Here is a 27,198-nt window from a genome sequence, read left to right on the forward strand (position 1 = left end):
AGCCTTCCTCAGGGTCTGCTCCCAGTCTGGAACGTCTTGTGATGACATGAAGTCAAATCTGTAGGGCAGCTCTAGGGCCGAGCAGAGACGCTTAATTAAACATTTTGTTCAAAGCCTCTTCAATTATTATTCAAGTTCTGAATCATGGCTTTGTGTGTTTGTTATGTGTTGTGTGGTGTGTCTGTGTCTAACATACTCTGTGGGCCTGAAGGCTCCTGGCTCTCTCTCACCAACAAGCAGGTGGTTTGGGAGTGTGGGGAGCGATTGGCAGGGTCATATGGGCTCACGATCATTCCGATGAAGGGGGCTCCGCCACGGGAGAAATACCTCTGGAATAATAGATACCAGAGGAGGGGGGATAAGTACACATGAACTCCCATACCCAGCCTTAGTTTTAGGTGTGACTTCTCTGCATGGTACCTGGAACTGGTCCTGTGTGTTGATGTCCCGGACCGAGGGGTTGGGGTGGAAGGTGGGATGTGAGTGGTACCAGCCCACCACACTGAGGCCCAGGGAGGACAGCATGTCACAGGCCTGTGTCTGGGACAGCGGGTCCATCTCGCACTGCAGACCCGTGCTCACACTGTTGCATGGCTCGGCTGCACATATCTGCACACACACACACACACACACACACAGTCACTAAATGCACACTTTCAAAATAAAATCTCATCACCCAAACAGTTGCCTCTACTAGTCCTACCTTTAACACTTTGTCTTCCTCAGCGAAGGTTCCCCCAAGCAGGCCGATGACTTCGCAGCGTGACACGTGGGCATGCTGACAACATGAAAACACAATCAATGTCAATGAATGATGTATGCTTCAGATTGTAAACCAGCCTGCCTTATGGTGCAGGCAGCTCTGGACTATGGAGGCTGACTGAAGAACACATGCTGCATACCATGTCCATTATGAGAAGAGTCTCTGCACACACAATGACCTGGAAGGGTTCCTGGGAGAACAGTGAAGAAGGGCTTTAATCCTGATTATGCTTTTGGATCATATTCATTCACACAAACTACAGCTGAAATAATTGGGCCCACACTGGTTGATACAACACCCAGAGATACAAGTAGAGAAATTAATGCATTTTGCTTTCATTTATGTGCTATTGTAGAAAAATGGCAGCACCCTATGTAGATAAAAAAAAGCTCATTCTAAGGTCATTTAACAAATGGCTACTGCTACTGTAGATTCTACTGTAGATTCACTCATTCTAAAGTCATTACAAAAAAACTACTGTTCCTGTAGGATGGCGGTGAGCCCTGCTCCTATGTAGATACAAAAAAAAAACTTAATTACATTTTTTAAAGCAACTGTAACACTAATCAAAACATACTTCTGAATATTAAATTCCATTTCTACCAAGTCTGTTCTAAAAAAATGCCAATAAATTCTATTGTACACACCGAACCCTTGAAGAAACAGGATTTCTCTCTCTATTTAACAGCAGATTATGGATACATAAAACGAGTGATCCATGGCATGAATGGCCACTGACCTGTACATCGTCTCCAAACGACCTGCAGGGAATCAACTGGAATGGATCGATTGACCTAGAAGCAGGAGTGGGATTATAAGTATTCACACATAGGTAGGTAGCTACATAACAAATACATTGAGCTCATGATGCACATATCCATTCATTCTGCCCACCCTCTCAGTCTGGGGATCTTGCAGGGTTTGGGCTGCCTCTTCATCTCTTCTCTCCGCAGTGCCAGCTCCTCCGCACTGAGATGCTGATGAGAACACCGGGATTAATAATAAATAAATACACTTATGTGAGTTCACGTCATATAATGTGTATTTTATAGTTATTTATTTTATTTATTTTGATTGCAATTTATTTGACCTCATTATCTTTACACTGCTGTCCTTCACCTTTTTCTCGACATTTATTGATCTATGCTTTTGACATGTAACATTTTCGATGTTGTTTGTGTGATTGTGGATGGGGTAAGCTGCTAATGAATAGCCGTTCTTAGGATCTATAAAGTTGTCAAATTTAGTCGTGTGTGCGAGTGTGCGTGTGCGTGTGTGTGTGTGCGTATGTGTGTATCCGTGTGTGTGTGTGCACGTGTGCATTTCCAAACCTCATACGTCTGTCCCTCCAGATCTTTAGCGTCACGCCAGTTCCCCCATATGTCCCGCACACGGCGCTTCCTGGTCCGCTACAACGGCACAGCCAATCAGAAGTTAGCTCAAGGTGCAGCCATACTCACAGTTCAGATTGCTTGGAGCTTCCAGTGGTTAAGTTTACCTACCATGCTCTGCAGCCTCTGGGCCAGCTGGTAGGCCTCCAGCACATCTTTGCCCTCCTTCTGCTTGGTGCGGTCCACCACCCTCGGCCGGTTGTAGACAGCTTGCTCTGAGAGAGAAAGAGACGGAGCTGCTGGTGAAAAGGGTAGCTGGATTTTGAAAAAAGAACAGGAAAAAAATGGCGTCTCAGGCCTCAGTTCACTTACCGCAGTCGAAGTTGATGGCCCCGATGAGCTCCAGGTAGGTGTGGACCCTCCCTATGCAGTTGACGTCTCCGCAATTCTTCAAGCCGGGCCGGACCGAAGTCTTGTTCAGGTACCTGGGTTTACTCCTCAACCTGGGGCGATACGGGATAAAGCACTGATCATCACTTTGTCAAGGAGAGCGCTGATGAACCACGTGAAACAAAAGATGCATTCTGTTTTACCACTGGTCCAGCATGTAGTTACGGATCCTAAGGTATCTTTCGGGGGTTTTGGAAGGTCGGCCCTCGAAGAACTCCGGGATAGCTTGTCTCTCATCCTCAGTGATGGCCTCCATGTCCATCTCTATTTCCTGCTCGGGAGCCTTCAGCAGCTCCTCCTCTTCCTCATCTTCCTCCTCCTCTTCCTCCTCATCATCCTGGTCTTCTATTGGTCCATCAGGTGGACTCTGCTGCTCAGTCTTATCTGCAGACTCTGCACACCAAATTGTAACTTTACCAAGGTTGTAGCCAAGATTTTTTCAAATAATTAGGTAAGCGAAATGGCTGATTCCCTAAATGACTGCTCTCCTGGAAATAACTGATCCATCATTTATATTATTTGGCAATAGGTTATTTTAGGGTCATGCTTATAAAAAATATATATAATATAATATAATATAATATAATATAATATAATATAATATAATATAATATAATATAATATAATATAATATAATATAATATAATATAATATAATATAATATAATATAATATAATATATATCCATCACAGTATTATTTATCCACATAACATTGACTTGTCAGCTTAGCTGAATCTCCATTGAATTTCAGCATATAATTGTCACTAAAAGTTAGCATCTCATTATTGTCAGTAGTAAGCCTACTTTATCTTTAGTCAGTTGCCTAGTACGTAACCATTTTACTTTCTCTTCTTCTCTCTCTCTTTGCCTGCGGCTCCACCAAAGACAACAAGGACTGAGAACTGAACCCCTCTTTCCAGTACCACAGTCAGTGGTGTTACTCACTAAGCTATCCAGCTGGAGCACATTGTATCGGTTCTATAAAAATAAAAACACTCCATCATTTCCAACCAAAATGACTGTGCTCTCATCTCGTCTCCAGAAGTCAGGTGAATCTGCCACCACCCGCTCTATTTTCACCTAACAAATTAAATCAAACCTGTAGAAATAAATGACACGTCTGTGTCCTCCATGGTAGATACAGGCATGATTACTTTACAACAGAGAAGAGTAGGGCAGGCCATCATCAGGTGGGTTTAAAACAAATCGAAAGTCTTACCCGAGTCATCCCCACAGGCCTCTGGTCTCTGTGCTGGGCTCTCAGGCAGAGAGCTGTGGCCTTCATCTCCATCAGTTTTCTGCTCAGAGTCTGCCTGAAGAAGATGTCTCTGGTCCGGCCCAGTCACACCCATCTCTGGCGGTGGACTTTGTGGACTGTGCTGCTGGCCCTCTGATGTCTGAGTCAGGTCATACTCTCTCTGCTCCTCTTTGGGACGTTTCAAGTCTGTGTCAGCCTGCGTTCCATCGTCCCAACCTTCATCTCCATCCTCACTCAGGTCATCTGTGATGTCCACCTCCTCGTCCTCCTCGTCACAGAGCTTCTTAATGCGGACGGTGTTGGTCAGGGTGGAGGATGTGTGGCTGCTGTTGGTCAGAGTGGAGGCTGAGTGGCTTGAGGTGGCTGGAGGAGGAGGGGGTTGTACATGCTGCGCTGGGCCTGTAGAGGGAGCTGCAGCCCTGGGTTCAGATTCAGTCTGGAATTTAAAAATAAAGAGTATACAGATGATGAAAAGAGTTGGTTTAACCTTTCCTTTGTATTTTCCCTCAAGTCCTCCAGAAAAACGTGATCTGGTTGTGAAAAAGTTGAATCATGGGGAATCCTGCGATGAAGTTTATTTTAAAAGGCAAGACACAGCAGGCAAAAACTATTTTCAAGCACAGGTTCATTTTGAGATTTTTGGCTATTTTGCTTCCATAACATGTCTTCTTTCATACTAGTATACATATAGAAGTCCAGAATGTACATTTAGGTGTTGCTTTGACTAAACCTGGTCCGTTTGCGTCTGTGTATTTCACCTATACAACAACCTTTAACAGAAGTTATCTCAACATTAGGTTTTCTTCTACTCTAATACTCAAACATCTCAACTTCTAAAAGCAATTACTTCAACTTAAGGTTCCATAATACTTTTTAGCACTATTTTGAAGGATATTTCAGTAAGATTTTTTTTATAGATATTTTGATAGATGATGGATGTAAAAATGGAATAACGATTTGAACTCTGGCTTCATCCAACATCTAGAGTTTTGGTTTTTAAAAGAGATCCAAATGTACACATGATTAGTTTGATATTGCCACATTGGCATATTAACCATACAAATAACCATTTCTGAAAAAATTGTGTAATACTAAAGAATAATTGTATGAGCAATGGCAAAGCTTCAAGATGATTGGGGGCGCCCTTAGCTCAGTTGGTAGGGCGTCCCCCCCCATGGGCCTTGGCCAGCAGCGGACCCGGGTTTGATTCCAGCCCGCGGTCGTTCTCTGCATGTCACTCTCCTCTCTGCCCCATTTCAACTCTGTCTCTACACTATCAATAAAGCATAAAAATGCCAAAAAAAAAGCTTAAAAAAAAAAAAAAAAAAACTTCATGATGATATCTATAGGTTAAACATCTTGCCCTATTCACTGCACTGTCTCGCCTTAAACAAACTGACCCTTGTGCGAACAGATAGATAGCAGCTGTAATGCAGGTAGAAATTGACGGCATGTCTTACCTTGTGTTTGAAATACTGTCTGGCGTAGCTCTTCACCTGGAGGACGGAGCGACTGCCCAGCAACTTGGAAATCTTGGTCCACCTTCGTCCAAACTGAGCCTACAGAGAAAGCACAGCTCAGCCAACGACACACTCCGTTAGTGGCCCATACATCCCAATAGAGACACAGGAAACGCTTACCAGTCCTTCTTCAAACAGCTCTTTCTCCTGTCTGGACCAACGAGAAGAGGGGCCCGAGGAGGAGGTGGTCTTGGCCGGAGACCTTTACACCCAGCAGAGGGGTGGGAGGGAAAGAAAGAAAGAGAGGGAGAGAGAGAGAGAGAGAGAGAGAGAGAGAGAGAGAGAGAGGCATAAGGGATGAGGATGAGAGGATGTGGGTGAATGCTGCTTTGTGGGTGCTGGGGGAAGAAGAGGTGACTTACTTCTTCACTTCACTTTTCTTGTTGTCAGCAGCATCATCACTCCCCCAGATTTGGTTATGAATGGGCTCACCTGTTAGGTAGTATCTTAAAGTTTGGTTCAGGAGGGTTTATCCAGACTCTGAACAAATGACAAACAGCAACCCATCTGTTGTTGACTTTTACTAAAGGCTCCTACTCTTCCCGTTTTTCACAACAACAACACATTTACCTGCCAGGTCACTGTGGTTGCTACCGGTATATTTGGGTTTTGCCTTTTATTTAATATTGCTTCATTTTCCATAAGGAGGGTTTTGTTTTCCTTGAAGAGAGCCTGAAATATCTCTCAAATCAAAGCTGCCGCTGCCCTGTTCAGAGTTAAACTTTCGGTCCACAGCGACACTGTGGGTGAGGAAGGTTTACTGCCATGGACATATTGAAATGGAAGAACCCTTGATATTGAAAACTACAAAATATTAAATAAAAGGCCAAACTTGGACATATAGAGATAACAACCATGGCGACTAGAAATATTGTTTTTTTTTGTATGTAATAACTACACACATAGGGAAAAGCATCTGTACGGCCTCTGTGACAATATAATGTGGAGTTGTGTGAAGCGGCGCGGGTGAGTGAAAGGATACTGTTCCTCCAGCAGCATCCTCTCTATCACCTCTCTGTTCTCCGGGCTGATGGAGGTGTCCAGCTCCCATGGCTGTACGGACAGAGTCAGAAAGATAGGGTTAACAAAACCAGAGTGTGTATGTATACTTTACTTGTTCTAACTAGTTATTGTAATGATTGCTTTAGCAACACTGTTTTAAGATGGTCATGTCAATAAAGCTCATTTGAATTGAATAGAGATTAAACACCAGAGAGAGACAGAGAGGCACACAGACAGACATAGACTCAATAGCACAGACAGGCAGAGAGACTCGTACCAGGCCCTCGCTGCTCCTCCACCCAGACTGCATGTACTGGTCCTGGACTAAAGCTGCCCCCTCCAGCTCCCTGCGACACACACATAAAAACAGCCGTCACTGAGACGTCCAGGGTCGGGGAGACACAGTGAGTGGACCGCGGAGCCCGCCTGGAGCCTGTATCTTTACAACCAGGTCTCCGTAAAGCGGTGCAGAACTCCGCACACCACACCAGCAGACGGGTTCAATGTTAATTCATCCCAAATAGTAACAGTCTTACCTTAGGCTGCTGTCCAACTCGTCTCCTTCGATATCAACATCCACCTCGTCCTCCATGTTGTTTTGTTTAGACGTGAACGGGGCTCAGGTCGACTCACAGTGCCACCGTGCGGTGGGAGGATCGAATGTCCGTTAACTACATTCATATTTACATAGTGATTCAAGTAGGCTACTTAAATAACTGTTTTTTTGTTGTCTTTTTTGTGTAGTTAACTACTTAAACTAAATCCATTGTTGGGCCATAATAGTAAAGGAAATAATTTTATTTTCATTTTACTCTTGCTTTTTGAATTGAACCCCCATTGACGAGCCCCTCCCCTTTTCTTTCACCCTCCCGCTGTTGTTAGGCCTATAGTCCGATATAAAATCCAGATTAGTTTACAACATTTATAGGACATTCCTTGAAATTCAGACCTTGTGAAAAGGCCAGATGGGACCGCTTTAGTAACAGGGTTTTATTGACCTTACAGTAAGTTGGATTGTCATCTCAGCTATTCAAATATTTGGTTAGGACTATTATTTTTCAAGTTTTATTAAGAAATGTTATTTAAATTTTTTTGGTTTAAGTAGGCCTATGAATTGTTAAGAACACAATATATGAAAACAAACGGGGATGCGACGAATATAAAAGCAAGAGGCAAGATCAAGGTGCAATGTTATGATGAAATAAAAGAGTAAAAGTAGGCTATGTCCCAATAGTAAGCCTATGCCTACTGCATCCTAACTAGATTATTTTTATCGTCGGATGTAGTATGTAGAATAGAAAAAAGAAAGAGTAGGCTATGCGATTCGGAACGCAGGGATTGTGTTTGTACAATCTCTCATGTTGGTTGAGCGACTGTAACCATATGATAGTCGTGACATTTCCAACAGTACCTGAAGGCAGCATAACGTCTGACACCTCACACAAAGACCATGCAGGACTTTATTTGACAGAAGAAGCAAAAAGTTAGTGTTAAGTTAAACGGAAAGTGTTGCAATGATGAACCAGCAGAGTCTCTGACAGCTGTGTTAACATCTCCAACCCTTTTATTAGCCAATCAGATGAAGTGTTATATGACTGTATTCATCTTTGACAGCTGTGCATCTCCTCTTGTACCCAGGTTGTGACTGTCATAAAGTTTCACAACTAGAAATAATATTATATGATATGAAAAAACTCTGGCTCACTAACCTATACACTATTTGGATTTCCTGATATAGTCTGATAGGCTTGCCTAATGTATTCCCCACAAAAAAGTTTTTTTTTTTTTTACAATTCCCAAGTTCTTTTGTCTCTATAAAGAATGTTCACAAAAAGAATGTGTGTCCAATCTGTGATGCAATAAACAACATTTGCTTCTTTACCAACTTATTTAAGATATTTTGTGGCATTTTTAAGCTTTATCGATAGTGTAGAGACAGAGTTAAAATGGGGCAGAGAGGGGAGTGACATGCAGAGAACGACTGCGGGCTGGAATCGAACACGGGTCCGCTGCTGGCCGAGGCCCATGGGGGGGGACGCCCTACCAACTGAACTAAGGGCGCCCCTTCTTTACCAACTTTAAAAGTAAAGTGATTTCAGTATATTTTGGAACCATTTTATGAATATTTGGATTATTATGTGGATAATGTAAGGAGTCATAATTATTTCGGCCAGGGTAATCATTTTATTACATTTTCCAAACCTAGTCACAACCTGTCTCCTGTGGACCAGGTAAGATATACGACTGGGTAATGATGACTAACAGCACCCACACACTCAGTATGAACCCACAATAAAAAATAACCAAAGACGAGTTGAAAGACAACAAAAAAAAGGTTTTTATTTAGAAATTCACAGTTTCTAATGGCACTACATTTTTGTAGTAACTCACTCCTGTTCAAAAGCACTGTGCAGCTCTTCAGATAAGTCAAGAGAGAGAGAGAGAGAGAGAGAAATAAAAGATAGCACTTGACAAATGGTAGAAAAACAAAGAAGGCATGAGGAGTCATACAAAGTGCACACCGAGCTCCAAGTAATTTTTTTTCTCGTTACGGGACAAGTAGTTTTCTCAGAACACATGAAGTTCATCAACAAAACAATCCTCACATGTTTACGGGTTTACACATTAAAAACACAAACAGAATATCATACGCACAAAACTGAAGATCATACACATTCAAAAAGGGTTAAATAAGGATGATTTGAGGAACATACATCAGAATCATCTCTGCTGCTTTCCCTTTATTACAACAACAGTTCATGTTCCTGTATCTTCACCAATCACAACTGTCCCTTACGCTGGGGGAGGGGGGGAGGGGGTGAGTCAAGGAGTAATGGCGGGCGAACAACAGAGTGTGCAATGAGAGTGAGCGGTGCACAGAGACATCAGGAGAAGAAGCAGGCGCGTGTGTAGACTGACAAGAGGGTGTTAAGAGTGGTTCATAAAAGCAGGCATGTTAAAAAACAAAAGGTTCCTACACAGTCACACAAAGCCGTGGCGGATGAACACGTATTGAAGACGAAAAGGTAATGGGTAGAGTTAGAAGAAAACAATCCTCCATCTCTGTCACAATGTGCACACGTCCAACCGCACAGAGCCAGTCAGAAACAGCATACATACATAAAAACATGCATTTCATTTGTAGTTTTTTTTAAAAACCAACAAAAACTTATAACCCTTTTTCACATCTGCACTGTAGCTCCGCCTCCTAGTCACAAAAACATCAAACACATTTAAAGCAGTTAGTGATTCAACAAGGACACCGATAATCTCCTTTCAACATCTTTTTTCTAACTACCGAGCAGCTGGGGACATGTACAAAAGCAGCAGTGTGTCGACCCCTCCGTAAATGCCACACGCTATATCTAAAGTCCTGTGTATGCCGTCTCGTATATAACTCCAGAGCCCACGCTTATACATAAACAACTTAATAAATAAAAAGAGATGTCCACCACAGCTGTCATGTGGAAAGTGTACAGCTGAGTGTGCTGCCTCTGTAAATATGTCTATGTAACTTAATCACACGGATGAACTACTGAGACACTGCAGCATGAGAGACTGGACCGCCAGCGCCTCGGTTTTTGAAAATGTCTGTAGGCATTTAAATAAATAAATACATAAATTAAAACTGGTCTGTCAGGCTCGGCTGCAGGGTCCCAGTAGGATCAATTGGTGTGTGTGTGTGTGTGTGTGTGTTTGACGGAAGTGTAAACATTCAAGCTTCGCCTTTCAATGTGAACATACAGAACCTCGTACCCTGAACAGGTAACTTCCTCCATCCTGGTTGTGAGAACTGGAGCAGACCAAACCAGCGACAGAAAGAGCAGCTTGTCTCAGCTAAGGATGAAAGTAGTAATAAAATAACGGAAAAAAAAGACGACATAAAAACCTCTGACCTGCCTCACAGTCACAATACCTGCGATTTATTTAGCGTGGGATCTTTTTGTTTTTTCGACAGCTCAAGGAACCTCTCACGGTGACCTACACAAGGGGTCCAACAAACTGCAAACGATTGTATCTGTAATAGGAGGTTAAATGGGACTAACACAGTCACTCCATGCAAAATGGCGTTCTTCATTCAGCTCTGAGGGGTTGGTTTTCGGAACACACTGACAGAGACAGAGAGATGACAGCGACGGTTTAAAACACTCTGGTCCCATTCAAACACCTTCAGTCGTGTTAGGATGCAATACGAAGACAGAATGGATCGAAAATAGATGGCAATGGCGGACAGAAGGAGACGAGGATCATGGTGAGTTTATTGTCATGCTCCACACAGTTTCTCTCACATTTCATCATAACAGAGCAGCCTAATACTTCTTGTTGATGCTCCCGAAGGTGAAGGAACGTTGAGTCGAGGTAAGTGCCTCTCCTCGCTGTGCTCAAAGTGGGATAAAAGCTTCACTGGTGCTCAACTGTCACGGGACAATGTGCTTATCCAGTAGAAAAAAAAAACAACGTACACATCCTGACCATAACGTGTCTCTGTCCACACCAGCGGGCCTTTAAATGTCATGTTTGTTAGCATTAAAAAGGGGTCTGGAACAGGTAAAAAAGGCACATAACCGTAAACAGGTCTATTGACAGGAGTGGATAAGGGCTGGGGGCCAGGGCCATGTCCAAGCTACTGCTTGCCATAGTAGCCACTTTAGTTCCAAGGTGCGCCCGGGTGCTCATGGGTAATGTGACTCTTTGGGGTGCGGTAAGAAGACCTTCCTCTTCTTACTATGCAACTCATACTCCATACTACCATATAGTGTGTTGTCTATGTGTATTTCAAACATGTCCGGTGACCGCCGTCACCCCGATGGTCCCCACGCTGATCTCCTTGTTTCTCTTAATGAGCTGCTGCAGGCTGGGCAGAGAGCCCACGCGCCCTGCTGACATGGCAGGGAAGTGCAGGTCTGTCTGCCGCGACTTCCGCCGTTTGACCGAGCGCTTCTCCTGCCTAGAGTGGGCGGTGTGAGGGGGCTGCAGGAGGGGGAAGGGCAGGGTGTGGTGGCCGTTGCACAAGCCAGCGGAGGTGAGTATGGGGGAGGGAGAGGGAGGGGGCAAGTGGCTGATGTAGGACTCTTCGGAGTGGGTGGACGAGCTGCAGCTGCTGGTCTCTGAGGGGGACTCCTTGGAGGGGAAAGCGGGCAGGGAAGAGGACATGTCTTTATTAGTACAGGGAGGGGGAGGTAGAGGGATGGCAGGGAGAGGAAGAGGAGGGGGAGTGGGAGGAAGAGGAGGTGGTGGCGGTGGTGTAGGGGGGCATGGCTGGAAGCCGTTGCACTTCAGAGCCCCGTTTGTAAGCGGAAAAAGGGGGTCGGACGCCCTCAAGACCTCAACCTTGTCCAATGACTTTGCCTTGTAGCGCTTTTTCTGCAGGAGAGAGAAAACGGGAGAGAGAAGGATTAGAAAAACACTCAGAGGACGACGGGAAATATCTGACAATGTGAAGCCATATCAACCACTTCTGTACGGGACACTGGGCCACACAAAGGTAGTCTGGCGAGACCAGCCTGATTTTGTGAGCTTCCCATTTGTTTCACTCAGATCAGTCTGAACATCCTCCAGTCTCCATAGTTAGGAGTCCAGTCCAAAAATGCCCAGGTCGGACCCAGGGCATAGTCGAAGGAAGCTTCCGATTGGTTCATGTAGTCGTCAATCTAGCCTTGTGAGACAAGCCATATCTCACAAGCTAATTCATCGATCCATGTTGACGTCAACGACTACATGAACCAATCAGGGGTTAATGGATGGAAAGTGAGGAGGGGCCAGGTCTGAAGGCTAGATGGACGACTGCATGAGTCAATCAGGGCTGCCTTAGAATAACGGATGAGGGGGCGCCCTTACCTCAGCTGGTAGGGCGTTCCCCCCCGGGCCGGGCCCAGCAGCAGACCCGGGTTCGATTCCCGCCCGCGGTTGTTCTCTGCATGTCACTCCCCTCTCTGCCCCATTTCACCTCTGTCTCTCTGCACTATCAATAAAGCATAAAAATGCCCAAAAAATAACTTAAATTTTTTTTTTTAATAAATAACGGATGGGCCGGGCTCCTCCACACAGAGATCCGAGAAATGCAAGACTGATCTGTGGGAGTGAAACGAATGTAAAGCTCGCAAGATCAGGTTGGTCTCAACACAGATGGATCACACAATGTGGGAAAGTTTCAGAAGGAATGATGGAAGGATTTGTAACTGATTGGAGTCCACTTAACGCCTGTGGGACTGCTTTTAACCCGAATTGTTTTCCGACAGTGTCAGCACAGAGGTGGTTAACAGGTGTTTTGGAGTGGGCTGAGTCCTAACACTCCTCAGCAGCCGCCTTATCTCAGCTAATCCACAGATCAGACATGACAGACAAAGAAGAAGAACTAGTCATGCCCCCTGCTCTAGCACACGTATTGTACAGATTTGACTGACTAAAACTAGAAAAAAAACAAGAAAAAAAAAACACAGCACTCTAAAGAACGGCGGCCGTCACAGCCAACAGCAGCAGTTGGAACAGAAACTGTACCTTTTTCTCTGGAGCAAACCTTAGAGGTTCTACAATGTACAAGTCATCTGGACCTACTGGGGAGGGGAGAGAGGGGCCAGGTTAATGATGGAATGGTCAAACAGGAATACATACATGTAACAAGCATGAAGTGACCTTGCAAGTAGTTTAATTAAAAAGATGCAACTGCAAAAATACATCATCTAAATCGTGGCTTTATGACAAAATAACACTAGTAACGTGACTACAACTAGCAACTAATGTTCAGTTTAAAAATCACACAAGAAAGCATGGTATTTTCCTCATTGATTACTACTTGCAAATGTCTACCGTGAGCCAGCGAAAGCATCATGCTCTATTATTACACTCCTTAAGCCTGCATGTGCACACGAGCTGGCAATGACAGCCTCTCAGCCTCAAGGACACACACACACACACACACACACACACACACACACACACACACACACACACACACACACACACACACACACACACACACACACACACACACACACACACACACACACACACACACACACACACACACACACACACACACACACACACACACACACACACACACACAAGGGATAATGAACAGCAGGGGGAGTTTTAGGTTTCAATTGATTCTTTTAGTGCAGTAGCCTCTCCTATGGGCGTGGATATCAGCCACTAAGCATGGCAACATGTGTGAGAGCAAACAGCTGAGACAGAGTGAAGAAGGATTGGATAGTGCTTGGATGTGGACAGATATTTTTGCTGCGGTCGGATGCAACTAGCCTGAAATGTTCTACATGGCGTTTGGCTGGAGCATCAAGGCTCAATGGGGCTTATGTTCCAATGACAAAGGAAGCGGAGAGTAGGGGAGGGGGGGGAGACAAGAGACAGGAAAATACATAGAAGGCAGCTTTGAGGAGAGACTTGTGTATAGTGTGTGTGTCTAGGGACAGAGGGACTCCTACCTTCTGTAGAGGACAAGTGGAACGACTTGGAGCGAACAAGCGGACTGGTCACCCTGCGATTTAGGCTCATGTCGTCGTACGAGGAGAAGCACCTAAGGAGAGAAAAAAAAAGATAATGACATTTGTAAGGTTGATCACAGTGACACCGCATCAGGCAAGTAGATAACAAGTTAAGGGAGCAATGTGATGAAACTGAGTGCAATCATTATGACAGACCTGAGGGCGGTGCGAACAATAGTCCTAGAAATAACTTGGTGAATTTAAAAGCCAGGCCTATTGAAGCAAAATGTCCCCTAGAACATAGATCACATCACACCAGTAAAACTACTTCCATCCCAATACACCAGATGTATGTCGTAAATGTAGTAATGTGGTCTAACATGTTTGGAATGGTTGCCCAGTTACAAAACTTTCTTTTAAAAATCTATTTGTCAAAATTGTCCCTCCTAGGCATTTACCAGACTGTTTTTATTACTGAGAAGAGTGGTCGAACACTAATGCAACTGTGTCTGTGAACAAGATAAGAGCATAAGAGCCTTGAAATGGAAAAATTTGACTGAACCAAATATGAATATGTATTAATATATGGAGAAGCTTCATGGAGTTTTTGACAAGAACAAATGTTTGTTATTAATAAAGACTGCGGTGGAGATTGGGCAAATGGTATGAGTATTTATATTGGATTAGCCCATGTGAGCTTTGAGATTTCTCTAGATTGTAAATAATGTAACCTCAGTATGTACCTGTTGTTTAATTGCCTGTTTTTTAGTCTATATTGTCAGCATACTGTGCTTGCTGCCAAGGCTGATCATTGCATCATTATATAATTGTTCCAATTGAAAAATAAATAAATAAAAATCCCATTCAGACGTGGCAGGAATGTGTGTGTGTATGTGTATGTAAGACAGACCTCTTGGGGCTGGGGTAGTTGTTGCTTTTGGGTAGGATAGCAACGGTGGTGCTTGGGCTGGGAGGGGAGCCTCGGCAGCACCCCAGACACAGCAGGAAGCCCAGGGAGAGACACAGAACCAGAGACACCACCAGGTAGCTCTGGCGGTCAGACACCTGCAGAGGACAATGTTAAACAATGAATAAAGCGCCTTCCGCCATATTTGCACTGATTATGATGAACAGATTATAAATGGCAGTGTGAACTAGGAATGAATCACTACACAAGCAGCAGTTAAAGACAATACGTCACCTCTCTCTGCAGCTGGCTGACTGTGTCGGTGAGATTGAGCATCAGTTTAGTGACGTTCTCCAGCTGGCTCTGAAGGACGTGGATGGAATCTGTCTGCTTCTGGTCCTGTAAAGCACGAGGGTTTGTCAGTCAGTACGGTCAGACAAACACACGCTCTCTGCTCATGCTGACTGTGTGTGTGAACGTACCTGCTCCTCAGCAATGCGGGAGGTGTTCTGCAGTTTGATGATGGTCTTATTGAAGGCTCTCTGCATCTCTTCCATCTGCTTACGGTATCTGAGCAACACAAATGCAAAAGTTAACCTTTGAGGAATGCTTCCATGGTTTTATGGCACTGGTCAAATCTGAAGAGCAGTCATACAACACTGTCTTGCTATTACTGTAAGGCTACAGTTACCTCTGGCTGAGCTCCTCCAGGTATCTGCTGGACAGACTCATGTTCATCTCCAGGGCTTTGATCCTGTTGTTGAGCCTCATGAAGACGCTCTCCTTCTGGCTGGAGCCGTGCACCGCAGACCCCCCGTTCAACCCCATGCCGTTTCCCACATTATAATCCCCCCCTCCGTTCTGCAGCTCCGCGTAGAAGTCCGTAGCTATCCGGTGGACGTTCCCGTTGCCGCTCAAAAGGTCCTCGTCCACCGTGTCTTCTGCCCGGTGCGTCTCACCGGTGTGAGCGAAAGAGTCCCCGTGCTCCCCGTGAGGCTGCGAGTCCCCACTGTCTGTGTCCCTGTGAGTGTCTGTGTGTGGGAGAGCTGCAGGCAGTTCAGTGGGAGGCTGTATGAGGTCTTCTGGCCTTGATGCGGTGGGAAGGGCCTGAACGGGCTGCTCTTTGACTGGTGGAACCACGACACCGGGAGAGGCCGTTTCAGAGGCTACAGGCTGTGTGGGGGAGCTGGCGGAAAGGGTGGGGGAGGCAACGCTAGCCTGTTGGGTCTCTGGGATGGAGACTCCGTTGAGGGTTGGAGTGGGGAGGGGGTCCAGTGCTGCGTCTTTAATGGGAGGAGGCTGCTTCTCCTCCTGGGTGGGAGTAGGGAGCGTGTGGGAGCTATGGGTGTCCGAGAAACTCTGCGGGGGGATGGTGGAGGTTCTACTGGGCTCTAGGAGGATGTTGAGTTCTGGAGTGTGTGTGTCGGGTTGGGCGTGAGTGTTAGGGTGCACCTCACCTTCGTTTAGACTCTTAGCCAGCCCTTCAGGCTCTGGGGCTTTGTCTATGAGGAGAAGGGCTTCTTTGAGGGGAGAGGGGATGGGAGTGGGGATCAGCACAGGTGTGTGTGTGAGGGAAGGGGTGTGTGCAGCCTGCGTTTGGGTGCTTGACTGCCTCCGCTTGAGGCTGCGGAGTCTCTCTTTGGCCAGCCGGGCGGAGCACCAGCGATGGAGCAGCTCCGGCAGAGTGGCCATGCAGGACAGAGACAGGGAGGAGAGGGAGGAGAAGGGACAGTAGGCCTGGCTCTCCCACTGGTTCCTGTCTGCCTCGCTCCTGGTCTCCTGTTCCCTCTTCTCCTCCTCGTCCTCCACCTCTTCCTCCATGAGGGTGACAGTGGACTGTCGAGGCTCCTCCTCCTCCTCGTCCTCCTCTACCAGAGTGACTATCTGTCTGTCCTCGTCTGAGTCCGGGGACAAGGGGAGAGGTGTCGGGGGGTCACTGGAGAAGGTGCAGTCCTCCTGGGTCACAGAGGCTTCTGGATCTGCAGGCTCCGGTCTGGAGGAACCATAGGGATAGAGATTTAGTTAGAAGAATAGAAAAGTGATGGAAAACAACAACCTTAACTCGTCCCATAAATAAACCATCAATCTATTCACATTCACAACTATGTCAAGGTCTTAAAAGCGTTGTTTCCACTGAGTGGTACAGTTACGTTTGGTACGGTACAGCACGCAATTATTTACATTTCTATAGTCAGGTTGTGGAGCACCAAATTAAGTGTACCATGGCGTACCTATTTTGGTCAAACTTTTTCCTTTTTGTTAGTTTGCTAAGCCGACATCTATTTCAACTATGTCAGCTAACCCTTACATAGTTACACATGTAACGGGTTACCGTTCCGTACCAAACCATACCAAACTGTACTACTCAGAAAAGAGGCTTAATTTGTCTTACACTGCAGAGTCTTGAGGGGTTTCAACTGGTTTGGGTGTAACTTCTGTGCCCTTCTTTTCATCCCCTTCTGCTGTTGTATTACCTTTAATTTGGACAAACACAAATCAGATTACAAACACAAAAACAAGCTGTTGATAACATTTGGGGACTGTTATAGATTTCACAGCAACACATAACCTGGCATGGCAGGTTTCTTTGGCTGCAAGAGTGTTGAGCAGAGAGAGAAAAAAGGGGGCACTTTTCCCCTGCACAGTGTGGCTAGAGAGCCTGTGTTTGGAAAAGTCAGAAATACAGTGCAATCCAGTTCAGTCCAGTTTGAACCGATCCCTCTCCCACACACGCTCTGCCCTGCCTACTCTGCGGGAGTGAAATCAAATCAGAACTTTAACTTTAAAGAGCACGCCTTGAGAGTTTGTCCTATGTATAACTTACATGGAAAGACAACTTTGTGGAATTGTGTTTAAATTTGAGCTTTTTCGGCTTCTACAAATTTGCCAAAAGAATCTTGTTTTAGTTATAAAAGGAGAGAAAGAAAATATGTACGTCAGGATCAGTTTTCCCTTTAACTCTACGCCACGAGGAAAACTGAGAAAAGAGTTATTTTTGAGTGGAAGTCTCTGTGGGGTAAACAGAGCGTCATAGCCCCACCCCCCCACATCGGCTCCTCCGCCAAGAAGTAAAACACAGAAAGCCAAAGTTCTGCAGAATTTCTGCTGGAGCCGTCCTGTCCAAAAGCCAACACATCTGTCTCTTGCGGCAACATAAACACATGAACACACACATAGGGCTATGCATACGTCGGTGACCCAGTTTTAGAGGAAGCTAATCTAAACAGTATGTGGAAAGATACACCAGGGGGGGGAGAGGCCTGTATGGGGAATGAGAAAGGGCAGAAAAGGAGTGTGAGCAGAAACGTGGAGACATTCGAATGGTGTTCTTGGAAAGTCCAGGGAAAATGTGAAGCGTGTGCTTCCAAGAAATAAGTACCCCGCAGAAATGAATGAAATAGTCTCTTTTTAAACACTGTGTGGGGTGGTTGTTAGGCGTGCATTTGATCCATTATTCCTGGGGAGATCATCAAATAGTTTCTTTAAATTAACATAAGAGCAGCTGGTTCAATAACGTCATAATGTTTGGCCAGTTCCCTCCCTTAGCCAAAGGAGGATAACGTTGATAACTTGACTTGAGCTTTTTGAATCCTTGCTATGCTTATAAGAGCAAGTGATGGGAAAAGATTTAGTGGAGGAAGTTTTTGGACATCAAAAAGGCAAAGCATGATGGGGAAAAAGGAGCAGGAAGCAGTAAGGGATGAGTACCTCCTGTGTCTGCTCCACCCTCCAGCTCTGGCTTGCCGCCCAGCACGTTAGCAGCGATGTTGTTGACCATGTTTAAGATGGCATCTAAAAGAGGAAAAGAAGAAGACAAACATCGTTATTTTGACAGCTGTGAGGTTCCTGGAAAGTCATTTTTCGGGCAGCAGCCTGCAGCTAAACGCGTATCAATAAAACCATTTATTTTCCCTTTCCCCTCACTCTCCTCTCTGGACTGTTGCCACATTATTTCCAAACTTAACTTTACACTCTTTAGCCCTCATTTAAAGAGCCTGGCAATCTAGAGAAGAAAAACACCCTCTATGGTTTGAGGCCTGAAGATATGTGTGCACAGTAATTGTTTGTGCGGGTGCAGAGGTCCTCCCTTAGCTAAATCAGGAGACAGAGGGGCACCAGAGTGTTTGCGCGTGTGCGTGCGTGCGTGTGTGTAAAACGAACCAGAGTCAAAAGAAAATATCTGTCCATATCTTAGTGCACTGCTGTTTCTTTGGGCAGGACAACTGTACACCCTGAATACCAACATCATGTATAAAAAAAACTTTCCTGGGGTAATGATTTGCCTTTTCAAAATAAAAGCCTTGAAGACCATACCTGCTTCTAACCCTTCAAACTCCAGAGCTATGCCTTTTTGTGTGTAATCTTAATGTCTTAATTATTCTTTGTTCAGTTATCTAAAGATAATCATCTGAGCTTAGTTTGATGTCAGCTTTAATGTTGTACCTTACTTGCTGTCAGTCACTCTTTGTTAATATAGCTGTATGTGTGTGTGTGTGTGTGTACGTCTGTGTGTACATACTGGTCGCTGAGCCAAGCAGGTTTTTAGAGGCCTTGTCCTCTGATGGTTGGTATCCAGGTGGATAGTCTGAAAAAAGAAAAGGACACACTGCAGGTTAGGTCGAGTAAAATACATATGTCCACTTTAAAATGTCATGCGATAAGTACAGTACAGAAACATTATTCTTTTATAGAATGTTATAATTTAATGTTGGAGAGGAGCAGTTTATTAGTATGTACTTATTAATAAGTGCATCCATCTTTAAAAGTTTCTTCGGAAAATTGAGAAATACTAAACTGGAGTTGAAAAAGTTTGAAACACAGCCCTTAACATTTTTTTAAAAATAAAATTATAATGCACATTCAAAAACTTAACAGATAACCATCTCACCGTAATCTTCATCCAAGTCCTCCGGTCTATCTGATGGGTCCTGGGGATCTGCTATCTCCTCATACTCCTCCACCATGCTCGTACCAAACACCCTACACAAAACACACACAGTGTTACGCAAACAGACCGACCTACAGAAAAATATAAGGCTTGTTGTCTCTACACGAAAGAGCAGGGGGAGGGAGCATGTTTAAACAGCCCATATAGAGGCCAAGTGCAGGTCCTTTAAAAGAAGTACACGTTGACCTTGCTGGTTTGGGACAGACATGTGCCTCTTGACATTTCTGCTTGGTTACTGTATGTGGTAAATGTGACGTCAGTGTTGCTGGGTCTGAACTGTGTGATGGAATGTGACAGATTTGCAGGTGAAATGTCTGTGCACAGAAAAGAGCTTTAACTTTGGAGCAAAGCGAAGGGAGGGAAGCATTTTTGTATAGGGACTTATGGTACAACACAGTTTGAACTGAGATACTTTGAGTCATTCTTTTGGATCAAATAACATTTGATTTGACAATGACTGGTTCGAATAAATCACCATGTGCTTTTACAAACAGTTTCCTGTTCTCTAGCGGTATTTGTATTTCCTTAAGAAGTGGCAGTAACTTTACTGGATCCTCCCAGCTGGCCTGCAGTGGGAGTTCATAGTCAATGCCCCCGGTATCTTACCTGATGAGACTGAGCGGACAGAAGTGTTCTGATCCAAAGTGGGAGAGGAGTTCAACCTGCAGGGAAAACAAACAAACTGTTAAACTGAACTTTCCAATAATGTATGTATGTATGTATGTATGTGTGCCCACTCCATTAACCCACAATCCACCAAAAACTTGAAAATTAAATATTAGAATTGCCAAGCGTCGACAGTGTGGTCTGTGTGCGTGTTCTACATGTTTCTTATCTTTGGCATGCATTAACCGTTATGTTCTGGCAAAGCTCACCCACTAAAGTGTATGACCGTTACATGAGTGCACCGACGGTGAGAGAAGAGTGCTAACCTTTATGTACTTGATGAACATCTGATGCGAGAGGAAGACAGGACAGGAGAGAGAGAGAGAGAAATAAAACAAAAGAGAGAGAAATCAGTAAAGACTGATTCGACCAACAAGCAAGTCAAGCATTTGCTTATAGTCTGGCTCACTCATGAGAAGAAAAACACACAGCTGGTGTATGCTGGATCGCTGCTCTACAACAGACAACATACTAGACAGAGGAGCTAGAGAGAAGCACAAGCTACACAGACAGACAGACAGTCAGACAGACAGGCTTAGGACAGGAGGGAAAACATTAGAACAGGACAACAAATTTGAGTTGCTCGGATCAGAGCGCTAACAAAAGCAGATAATACTTTAAACAAATCAGTTTATAACAACAGTTATTTCAACAGAGCACATTAATCACATTCAGCACCCACAAATCACACCCACACTCACAGCACAGAAATGATAATCATCGTAGGATTAATCGACTGTTTAACAAGTCTACACAGTGAATATTTAGTGAGCTACAGTGAAGGGGGAGACGTGTAAGGAGAGAGGCTGATTATTTATTACGTCACTGTGGTCTAATGCCGTCTTCTATACTGACATTTACTTTTTTCTTGTGGAAACCTGTGAATGTATTCAACTCTAACTGGAACCTAAAGACACTATAACTCATATCCACTGAGAAATATTTAAGTTGTGAGAGAATGTCAGAATGGAGGAGCACACACCCAGGGCACACTCACACTAGGGGCATTCGTAGCGTGCCCAAGCACGATTGATGCTCAGAGTCTAGTTTATTTCACCAGTGTGAGTGCACTGTGTCGTACTTAAGCACAGTACACTTCCTTGGCCCTGGCACTGTTGGAAGAGGTGTGCTTCATCACTGTATGGTTGCTAATGTATGCGACTTTGGAAGAGAGACGGTCATCTGACACTGGAACCCGGATAATACTTTCACACTCTTTTTCCAGCTCGCTTTCCATTTTCTTTCTCACACTAATGCTCCTGCATTCACATGTAAAAAAAAAATTGTTTCAACGTCTTAAGTTTGAATTTATCTGGGATCAGCTGTAAGTGACTCGAGCAGAGGGTAAACAACTCGGATCCTCTATGTCCTGAATGGCACCAGGGTTTGGCCTAGACTTCAACAGACAAGGACCAACTTGGCTCAAGGTGTTGTGACACCCAAAACCTCAAATAGGATCACCCCACTAGAAATGTGTATCGGACCAATAGAAACTCTGTCATTTGCCCACTCACATTTCTCGGCCCAGTTTTGGGAGGAGTGCTGCTGCTCAGCTAAATGACCATGAAGTCATAAGAGGGTCCGCTGAGCTAAAAAAAAAGCCTATGTATGAACATGTGTGTGTATATTTTTCAACTAGGAACTGTGACATACTGCTGAGAATAAATGAATAAATGGTTTACTCTTGCTTTCCTTGAGACCTAAGGGTGCTATTATAGAGAAAGGGAAAAACAAAGCAGTACCTTCACATATTTAGCATAAAGCTGCTCGTCCAGTGGGAAGCTCTGGACTATGCGCTCATCGCGGGCGTGGAAAGTACCCAGCTTTACCCACTTGTTGGTAGGATATCTGCAGACAGAACAAGAGAAATGTAAGATATGTAAGATATGCAAGATGTGTGTGTGTGTGTGTGTGTGTGTGAGATAGTGAACTTCAGTTTGGCATATTCACAAAGGCCGTTTTCAAATTCTGCCGCACACCGTGTGACAGGAGGTGTGACCTTGCATGCCAGAAGGGGGGAAATTTATGAGTTGTGGAGCGTGATGATGACACTCAAAAAATAAATCCAAAGTGAAAGACAACAAGCAGCTTTGTTCTGTCAGAGCTGGCACAACTAAAGGCAGAGCTGCTCATACAGGAAGACGAAGGATTTTGACTAGTCCTGGTTCTGATGTTTACATGTGGGGCTGTTTGTGTCAGCCGAAATGAGGCTTTCTTCTCCCAACCATTTTCATATTCAGAAGGGAAATTAGCAACCATGAAATAATCAATTTAGTTGAATTAAGCTCATCACAGAAAAATGGAAACATGAAAGGCTACATTTGTATTTTATATTTGATTAATGCTGTACATGCAACACTTGATTAACCAATACTTATATAATATAATACTTATATATATATACATATTTACTAAAAAAAAGACTTCAAGCTAAGGAACGGAACAATGATTTAATTTTACTCTTTGTCAATAAACCCAATAATCCCTCGTCCCCTTTTACTAGATTATTAAACACTTGCAGATGACACAGCAAAAAAATTGGACTAGCTCAATGCAGGTCCTTCTGTTTGTCACACATCCCCCCACATGCCTGTGAGAACATGTCAATCAGTTATAACATTGGTTTAAATACACAACCAGCTTACTATGGACTGTGTAGACATTACATAGGAGAAACAAAGTAAGTTTACCTGTCACTGATTGAGACCAAGAAGTCCTTAGGTGTTGATGAAAAGAGCTCAAAGTTAGCGATGTCCAGCTGCTTGACTTGAATAGGCTCACAGAGCTCTATCACAAACCTGCAGAGAAGAATAGGGTTTATTAGAAGATCAACTTGCATACAACTAACTAACTGTGTGTGTTTGTATTGTGCACCCACCAAATTTTGTTGCTGCAGGGATTTAGCATGTAAAGGTCCATGTTCTCCATGAGAATAGCTGAAGTGCTCTGGAAAAAGAGACAGAATCCACCACCATTAGCATAACATAACTAATTTCATCCTGAGCTCTCTTTCTCTCTGTGCGTGCGTGTGCATGTGTGTGTGTGTGTGTGTTTATGTGTTTAACCTTGGCATCACTGTTGGCAGAGAGGATCTTGGCACCACACTCCACAGAGGCGTAATTGTTCTTGAAGTTTTTCTGGACCTTCTTTACTGGGAGGGGGCTGCCGCTGGTGGCGGTATGGAGAGACTGACCTGGAGGACAGAGAGAAAGAGAGAGAGAGAGAGAGAGAGAGAGAGTCACATTGGGCCCATTACAGGCGCTGGAAGGCAGAGAGGTTACGCAACAACACGAATAAACACACGCTCCGCTGCCCACATCATGGCGTGCACAGGGAGACAAAGAGAGGGCAGGGGGGGGGGGGGGGGTGGAGAGAAAGACAGACAGGGACAGGACAAGAGGAAGGAAGCGAAAGAGGAAAAGACCGATGGAGGAAAAGACAATGCACACCAAACGTCTCAGAAAAAAAGGGGTAAAAGGGATGAGATGTGGATCAAAAGGACATGTGAAGGCCTCCTTTGTCTACTGAAGCGTTGCTGCTGGCTAAGCCTGTGTCACTAATGCCTCGTTTCCACCGAGTAGAGCGGGTCGGAGCGGTTCGGTCCGGGTAGTTTGGCTTTTCATTTGCCAAAAGTTGGGTAGGGTAAGGTTTAAGCGCACCTAACCGCTCTGAGCCGCTCCAAATCTCAGTACTCCTCCGTAGGGGTACTGGCCGCCTGAAAGGGTGCCGAAACGGCGGAGCCGTCATTTGATTGGTCGAAAGAATCATTTCCGCCATGTGTAGTCATCTCGGCAAGAGTGAAGATAGTCTTGTGTTTTGGCGAAAATGTGAGCACAGCTCTGTTTATTGTGTGGTGTTTTTCCTCGTCAATAAATTAATCAGTTGGTTACACTGTGTCCCACAGTCACGTAGCTGCCGCAGCCAGTACTGTTCGCTCACTGTCTCTGTCAGTTGCGCCGAGCCGTCTCTGTGTGTTTACGCCATAGATAGTAGTAAATACACGCTCACAACAACACGGGGGGAATAAATAAAGAAGCGGCTGGTTTTAATCATTTCCGCCGTTTGTAGTCACCTCGGCTAGAGTGAAGAGAGTTTTGGCGACAATGTGAGCGCGGCACTGTTTATTGTGTGGTGTTTTTCCTCGTCATTAAATGAATCAGTTGGCTACACTGTGTCCCACTGCTACGATGTCACGTAGCTGCCGCAGCCAGCGCTGTTCGCTCACCGTCTCTTATCAGTTGCATCGAGCCGTCTCTGTGCTCACAACACAGGGGGGAATAAATAAAGAAGCGGCTGGTTTGACCAAGCAAAAACAAGAGACCGCTGGCTTGACCACAGTTGCTCCACAGCCCGATAGTTTGACCCACAATCTGGCAGCGGCTATCGCAGTCCAGCCTAAACCCCGCCCTACCAGTAAGGGTAGTGTCGGCGGTGGAAACAACACCGAGATTCTTAAAAGTGAGCTGTCCCGCTCTGAGCCGCTCCGATCCGACCCGCTCTACTCGGTGGAAATGAGGCACAAGTGATACGAATCCATCTTTGAGTTCTCCTTCTTTCCGTTTGTGCCGTGCACATGTATCTACATGTGTGTTTTAATAATGTATGCACTTACTTTTCTCCTTCTCCACCTCCATGACTTGTTTCTTCCACTCGTCGAAGGTGGGGATGTCCTCTTTAGTGGGCACGGAAGGATCAGTCTCCCTGGCATTACTGGCATCCCCTTCCTGAAACAGTCACACACACATAGGTTTACTAATGCCACTTTCGGGGTATTTACATTTACTATTCATTTCCTGGAGACATACCCTAACCTTAAGCATATCTAGTAATTTAACCCTAACCTTGACCCAAATATCAGCGCTTTACTTATTGAGGACTAACTTGTCCGCATTTTCACAAGCTAATGTCAATAAACTGGGGTAAAGTCCAGTGTTTGCTCAATAAAGTGACTTAAGTCAAACTCTCAAGTGTATAACACACACAGGACCAGAGTGACAGTTAAACTTTATTTATCATTTCACCTAAAATCCTAATAAGGTAATATCTTGATATGCAAGATCACAGCACTCTGTAAACTAATGAAATATTTCTAAATATGAATAACAACAGTATTTGTATCCTGGCATCAGTGATGACCAGCGCACTAACACACACTGACTCCCATCCACAGTGTGTGGTAGTCAGCTAGCCCCTGGCCACTAGAGCATTGAGATGCACTGAGCTGTGAGGAAGATTTTGATGGATTACATAAACCTTTGTTTTGGACCTCACAAGCGAGTCTGATTCCCTCAAAGATCCACCAACTCAGTTGCCCTCTTATGTCAAATGTTCTTTACCAGCCTCATATAGATGAGTCACCAGGTCCACAACAGCACAATCATGTACAACAAAACTAAACTCCCCCGGTCACAGTTGCCCTTCAACAATGAAAAAAGCAACTGAAAGTAAGTTGACTCAGCATTTGCAACTTAAAGGATTGAGAAGATGCCTGCTGCTAGACCTGCTGTGCACACAGAATATGTATAACTTTCATGGTAATCCAGCCAGCAGCTGTGAGGATATGTTGGAAGTATGGACATAGTGTTTTTGCCTGCAGTGTCTCTCATTGAATGTATAATACACTGATACATATATGAGATACTGGTGAACCACGTGGCTGCTGACCTTGTGTTCTTGATGGGGATGGGAAGTGTTGTCCAGATCAGACAGCCCATCCATATCCACCTCCTTGCGCTGTTCCTGGTCCACATGATCTGGAGTGGATTGGACCTGTGCTTCAGGACTAGAGCTGGGGCTCCGGTCTGACCGCTGGTCCTCTAGGCCAGCCTCACCCACACTATAGAAGAGACACATGAGGTGGAGAGGGAGGAGGGAGTTGAAGGGAAGAGAAGGTGATGGAGAGGGGAGAAATGAGGATAAAGAAGGGTGGAGAAGACAAATAAGTACCCAGCAATGTTGGAGACATGAAGCAACACAACAAATATATTCCATTTATTTGACAGCATTGACAGTCCTTACTTTGAGCAGAAAAAACGATGGGAAAAGAAAATTAAAATTAAAAAAGCAGAAGTGAGTGGAGAGCAAGGCCAGCGGTCGACGGTTTTGCGCACAGCAGAGAGGTGGAGCTTGTGACTTGATTACCTGTCTCTGTGCTTTGATTAGGCTTATGTGGCTCAGACAACTCACCTTAGGAGAGGGCTGCCAAAAGGAGTGTTTTCACAGGTTGGCAGTTCGGGGGGAATGACCCCGCACTGCGATTCAGAGAGCTCCGCATAGACATAGCTGTCTACTGGGAGTTCATCTCCTGCACTGGCTACCCGCACTGCACTGAGGGAAAGAAAGGACACGGCGTTTACCACACCTCCTTACACTGGAAGGGAGAGGGAGGGCAGAGAGAGGAGGATGGGGGAGAGGATGAGGAGAGAAAGCATAGGGAGAGCAGGAGAGAGAGAGAGAGAGAAGGAATAGAAAGAGATAAAGATAGAGGAGAAAGAACAAAAAGGGATGGGGGGAGGTCGCTGGATTTTGAGGCAGTTGACTGCGTCTTCAAATGTCCCAATGTTGTTAGCAGCTTCCAGAAAGGAGCTGTTAAGTTCTTCTTGAAGGGTTTCATAGGGGGGAGGGGGGTATCCAGTCTGATCCCGTTGACAGTTTCATGTCCGCACAAAGGATTTTCCACAATATCCACAAACTTCCATCATTAAGTCCATTTGACCAAAGTTCACTGACAAAAGCAGGTCCATGTAAGTTCAAGACGCTGGCCTCCGAGTGACTTTGAAATATCCAGGATGTCTCCTTTGAGGTTCTCTTTCAGTGTGTGACCATTGTCATTAACAGTGTTTAAATAAAATAGAAATAAATAAATAAAACTCAAAAAAACAAATGAGGGGAACAAAAGGTAGACAAAACAA

General features: G+C 44.8%; 2 protein-coding genes across 8 annotated transcripts in view; both read right to left on the bottom strand.

The window, feature by feature from the left end:
• Positions 1-6,916, bottom strand: part of mysm1 (Myb-like, SWIRM and MPN domains 1) — a gene marked incomplete at its 5' end in the record, with an annotated part of 7,645 nt that extends 729 nt beyond the window's left edge. The window contains 18 exons of one of the 3 annotated variants that reach the window (XM_080032266.1): positions 1-71; positions 197-329; positions 421-609; positions 704-778; positions 903-953; positions 1,503-1,557; positions 1,658-1,740; positions 2,095-2,172; positions 2,266-2,369; positions 2,467-2,597; positions 2,688-2,937; positions 3,764-4,238; positions 5,263-5,361; positions 5,443-5,524; positions 5,685-5,768; positions 6,305-6,375; positions 6,602-6,671; positions 6,861-6,916. The exon at positions 1-71 is cut by the window's left edge and continues 35 nt beyond it. In XM_080032266.1, coding sequence (XP_079888392.1) covers positions 1-71; positions 197-329; positions 421-609; positions 704-778; positions 903-953; positions 1,503-1,557; positions 1,658-1,740; positions 2,095-2,172; positions 2,266-2,369; positions 2,467-2,597; positions 2,688-2,937; positions 3,764-4,238; positions 5,263-5,361; positions 5,443-5,524; positions 5,685-5,768; positions 6,305-6,375; positions 6,602-6,671; positions 6,861-6,916 — 2,157 coding nt within the window. Of the gene's footprint in view, positions 72-196; positions 330-420; positions 610-703; positions 779-902; positions 954-1,502; positions 1,558-1,657; positions 1,741-2,094; positions 2,173-2,265; positions 2,370-2,466; positions 2,598-2,687; positions 2,956-3,763; positions 4,239-5,262; positions 5,362-5,442; positions 5,525-5,684; positions 5,769-6,304; positions 6,376-6,601; positions 6,672-6,860 lie in introns of all 3 variants that reach the window. The other 2 variants (XM_080032265.1, XM_080032267.1) reach the window with 2 other exon arrangements.
• A 1,722-nt stretch (positions 6,917-8,638) lies between these two features.
• Positions 8,639-27,198, bottom strand: part of suco (SUN domain containing ossification factor) — a 39,313-nt gene continuing 20,753 nt past the window's right edge. The window contains exons 5-24 of one of the 5 annotated variants that reach the window (XM_080032890.1): positions 26,474-26,614; positions 25,952-26,123; positions 24,900-25,011; positions 23,353-23,480; positions 23,166-23,233; positions 22,978-23,085; positions 22,030-22,135; positions 20,554-20,574; positions 20,228-20,283; positions 19,562-19,653; positions 19,193-19,258; positions 18,382-18,465; positions 17,066-17,147; positions 15,365-16,666; positions 15,156-15,243; positions 14,968-15,072; positions 14,677-14,831; positions 13,767-13,858; positions 12,823-12,875; positions 8,639-11,688 (exon numbers count right to left, since the gene is read on the bottom strand). In XM_080032890.1, the coding sequence (XP_079889016.1) occupies positions 11,101-11,688; positions 12,823-12,875; positions 13,767-13,858; positions 14,677-14,831; positions 14,968-15,072; positions 15,156-15,243; positions 15,365-16,666; positions 17,066-17,147; positions 18,382-18,465; positions 19,193-19,258; positions 19,562-19,653; positions 20,228-20,283; positions 20,554-20,574; positions 22,030-22,135; positions 22,978-23,085; positions 23,166-23,233; positions 23,353-23,480; positions 24,900-25,011; positions 25,952-26,123; positions 26,474-26,614 (3,619 nt within the window). In that variant the 3' untranslated portion in view covers positions 8,639-11,100. Of the gene's footprint in view, positions 11,689-12,822; positions 12,879-13,766; positions 13,859-14,676; positions 14,832-14,967; positions 15,073-15,155; positions 15,244-15,364; positions 16,667-17,065; positions 17,148-18,381; positions 18,466-19,192; positions 19,259-19,561; positions 19,654-20,227; positions 20,284-20,553; positions 20,575-22,029; positions 22,136-22,977; positions 23,086-23,165; positions 23,234-23,352; positions 23,481-24,899; positions 25,012-25,951; positions 26,124-26,473; positions 26,615-27,198 lie in introns of all 5 variants that reach the window. The other 4 variants (XM_080032889.1, XM_080032892.1, XM_080032891.1 and 1 more) reach the window with 4 other exon arrangements.

Source organism: Ammodytes marinus (genome assembly GCF_949987685.1).
Source record: "Ammodytes marinus genome assembly, chromosome: 8".
Classification (NCBI taxonomy): Eukaryota; Metazoa; Chordata; class Actinopteri; order Uranoscopiformes; family Ammodytidae; genus Ammodytes; species Ammodytes marinus.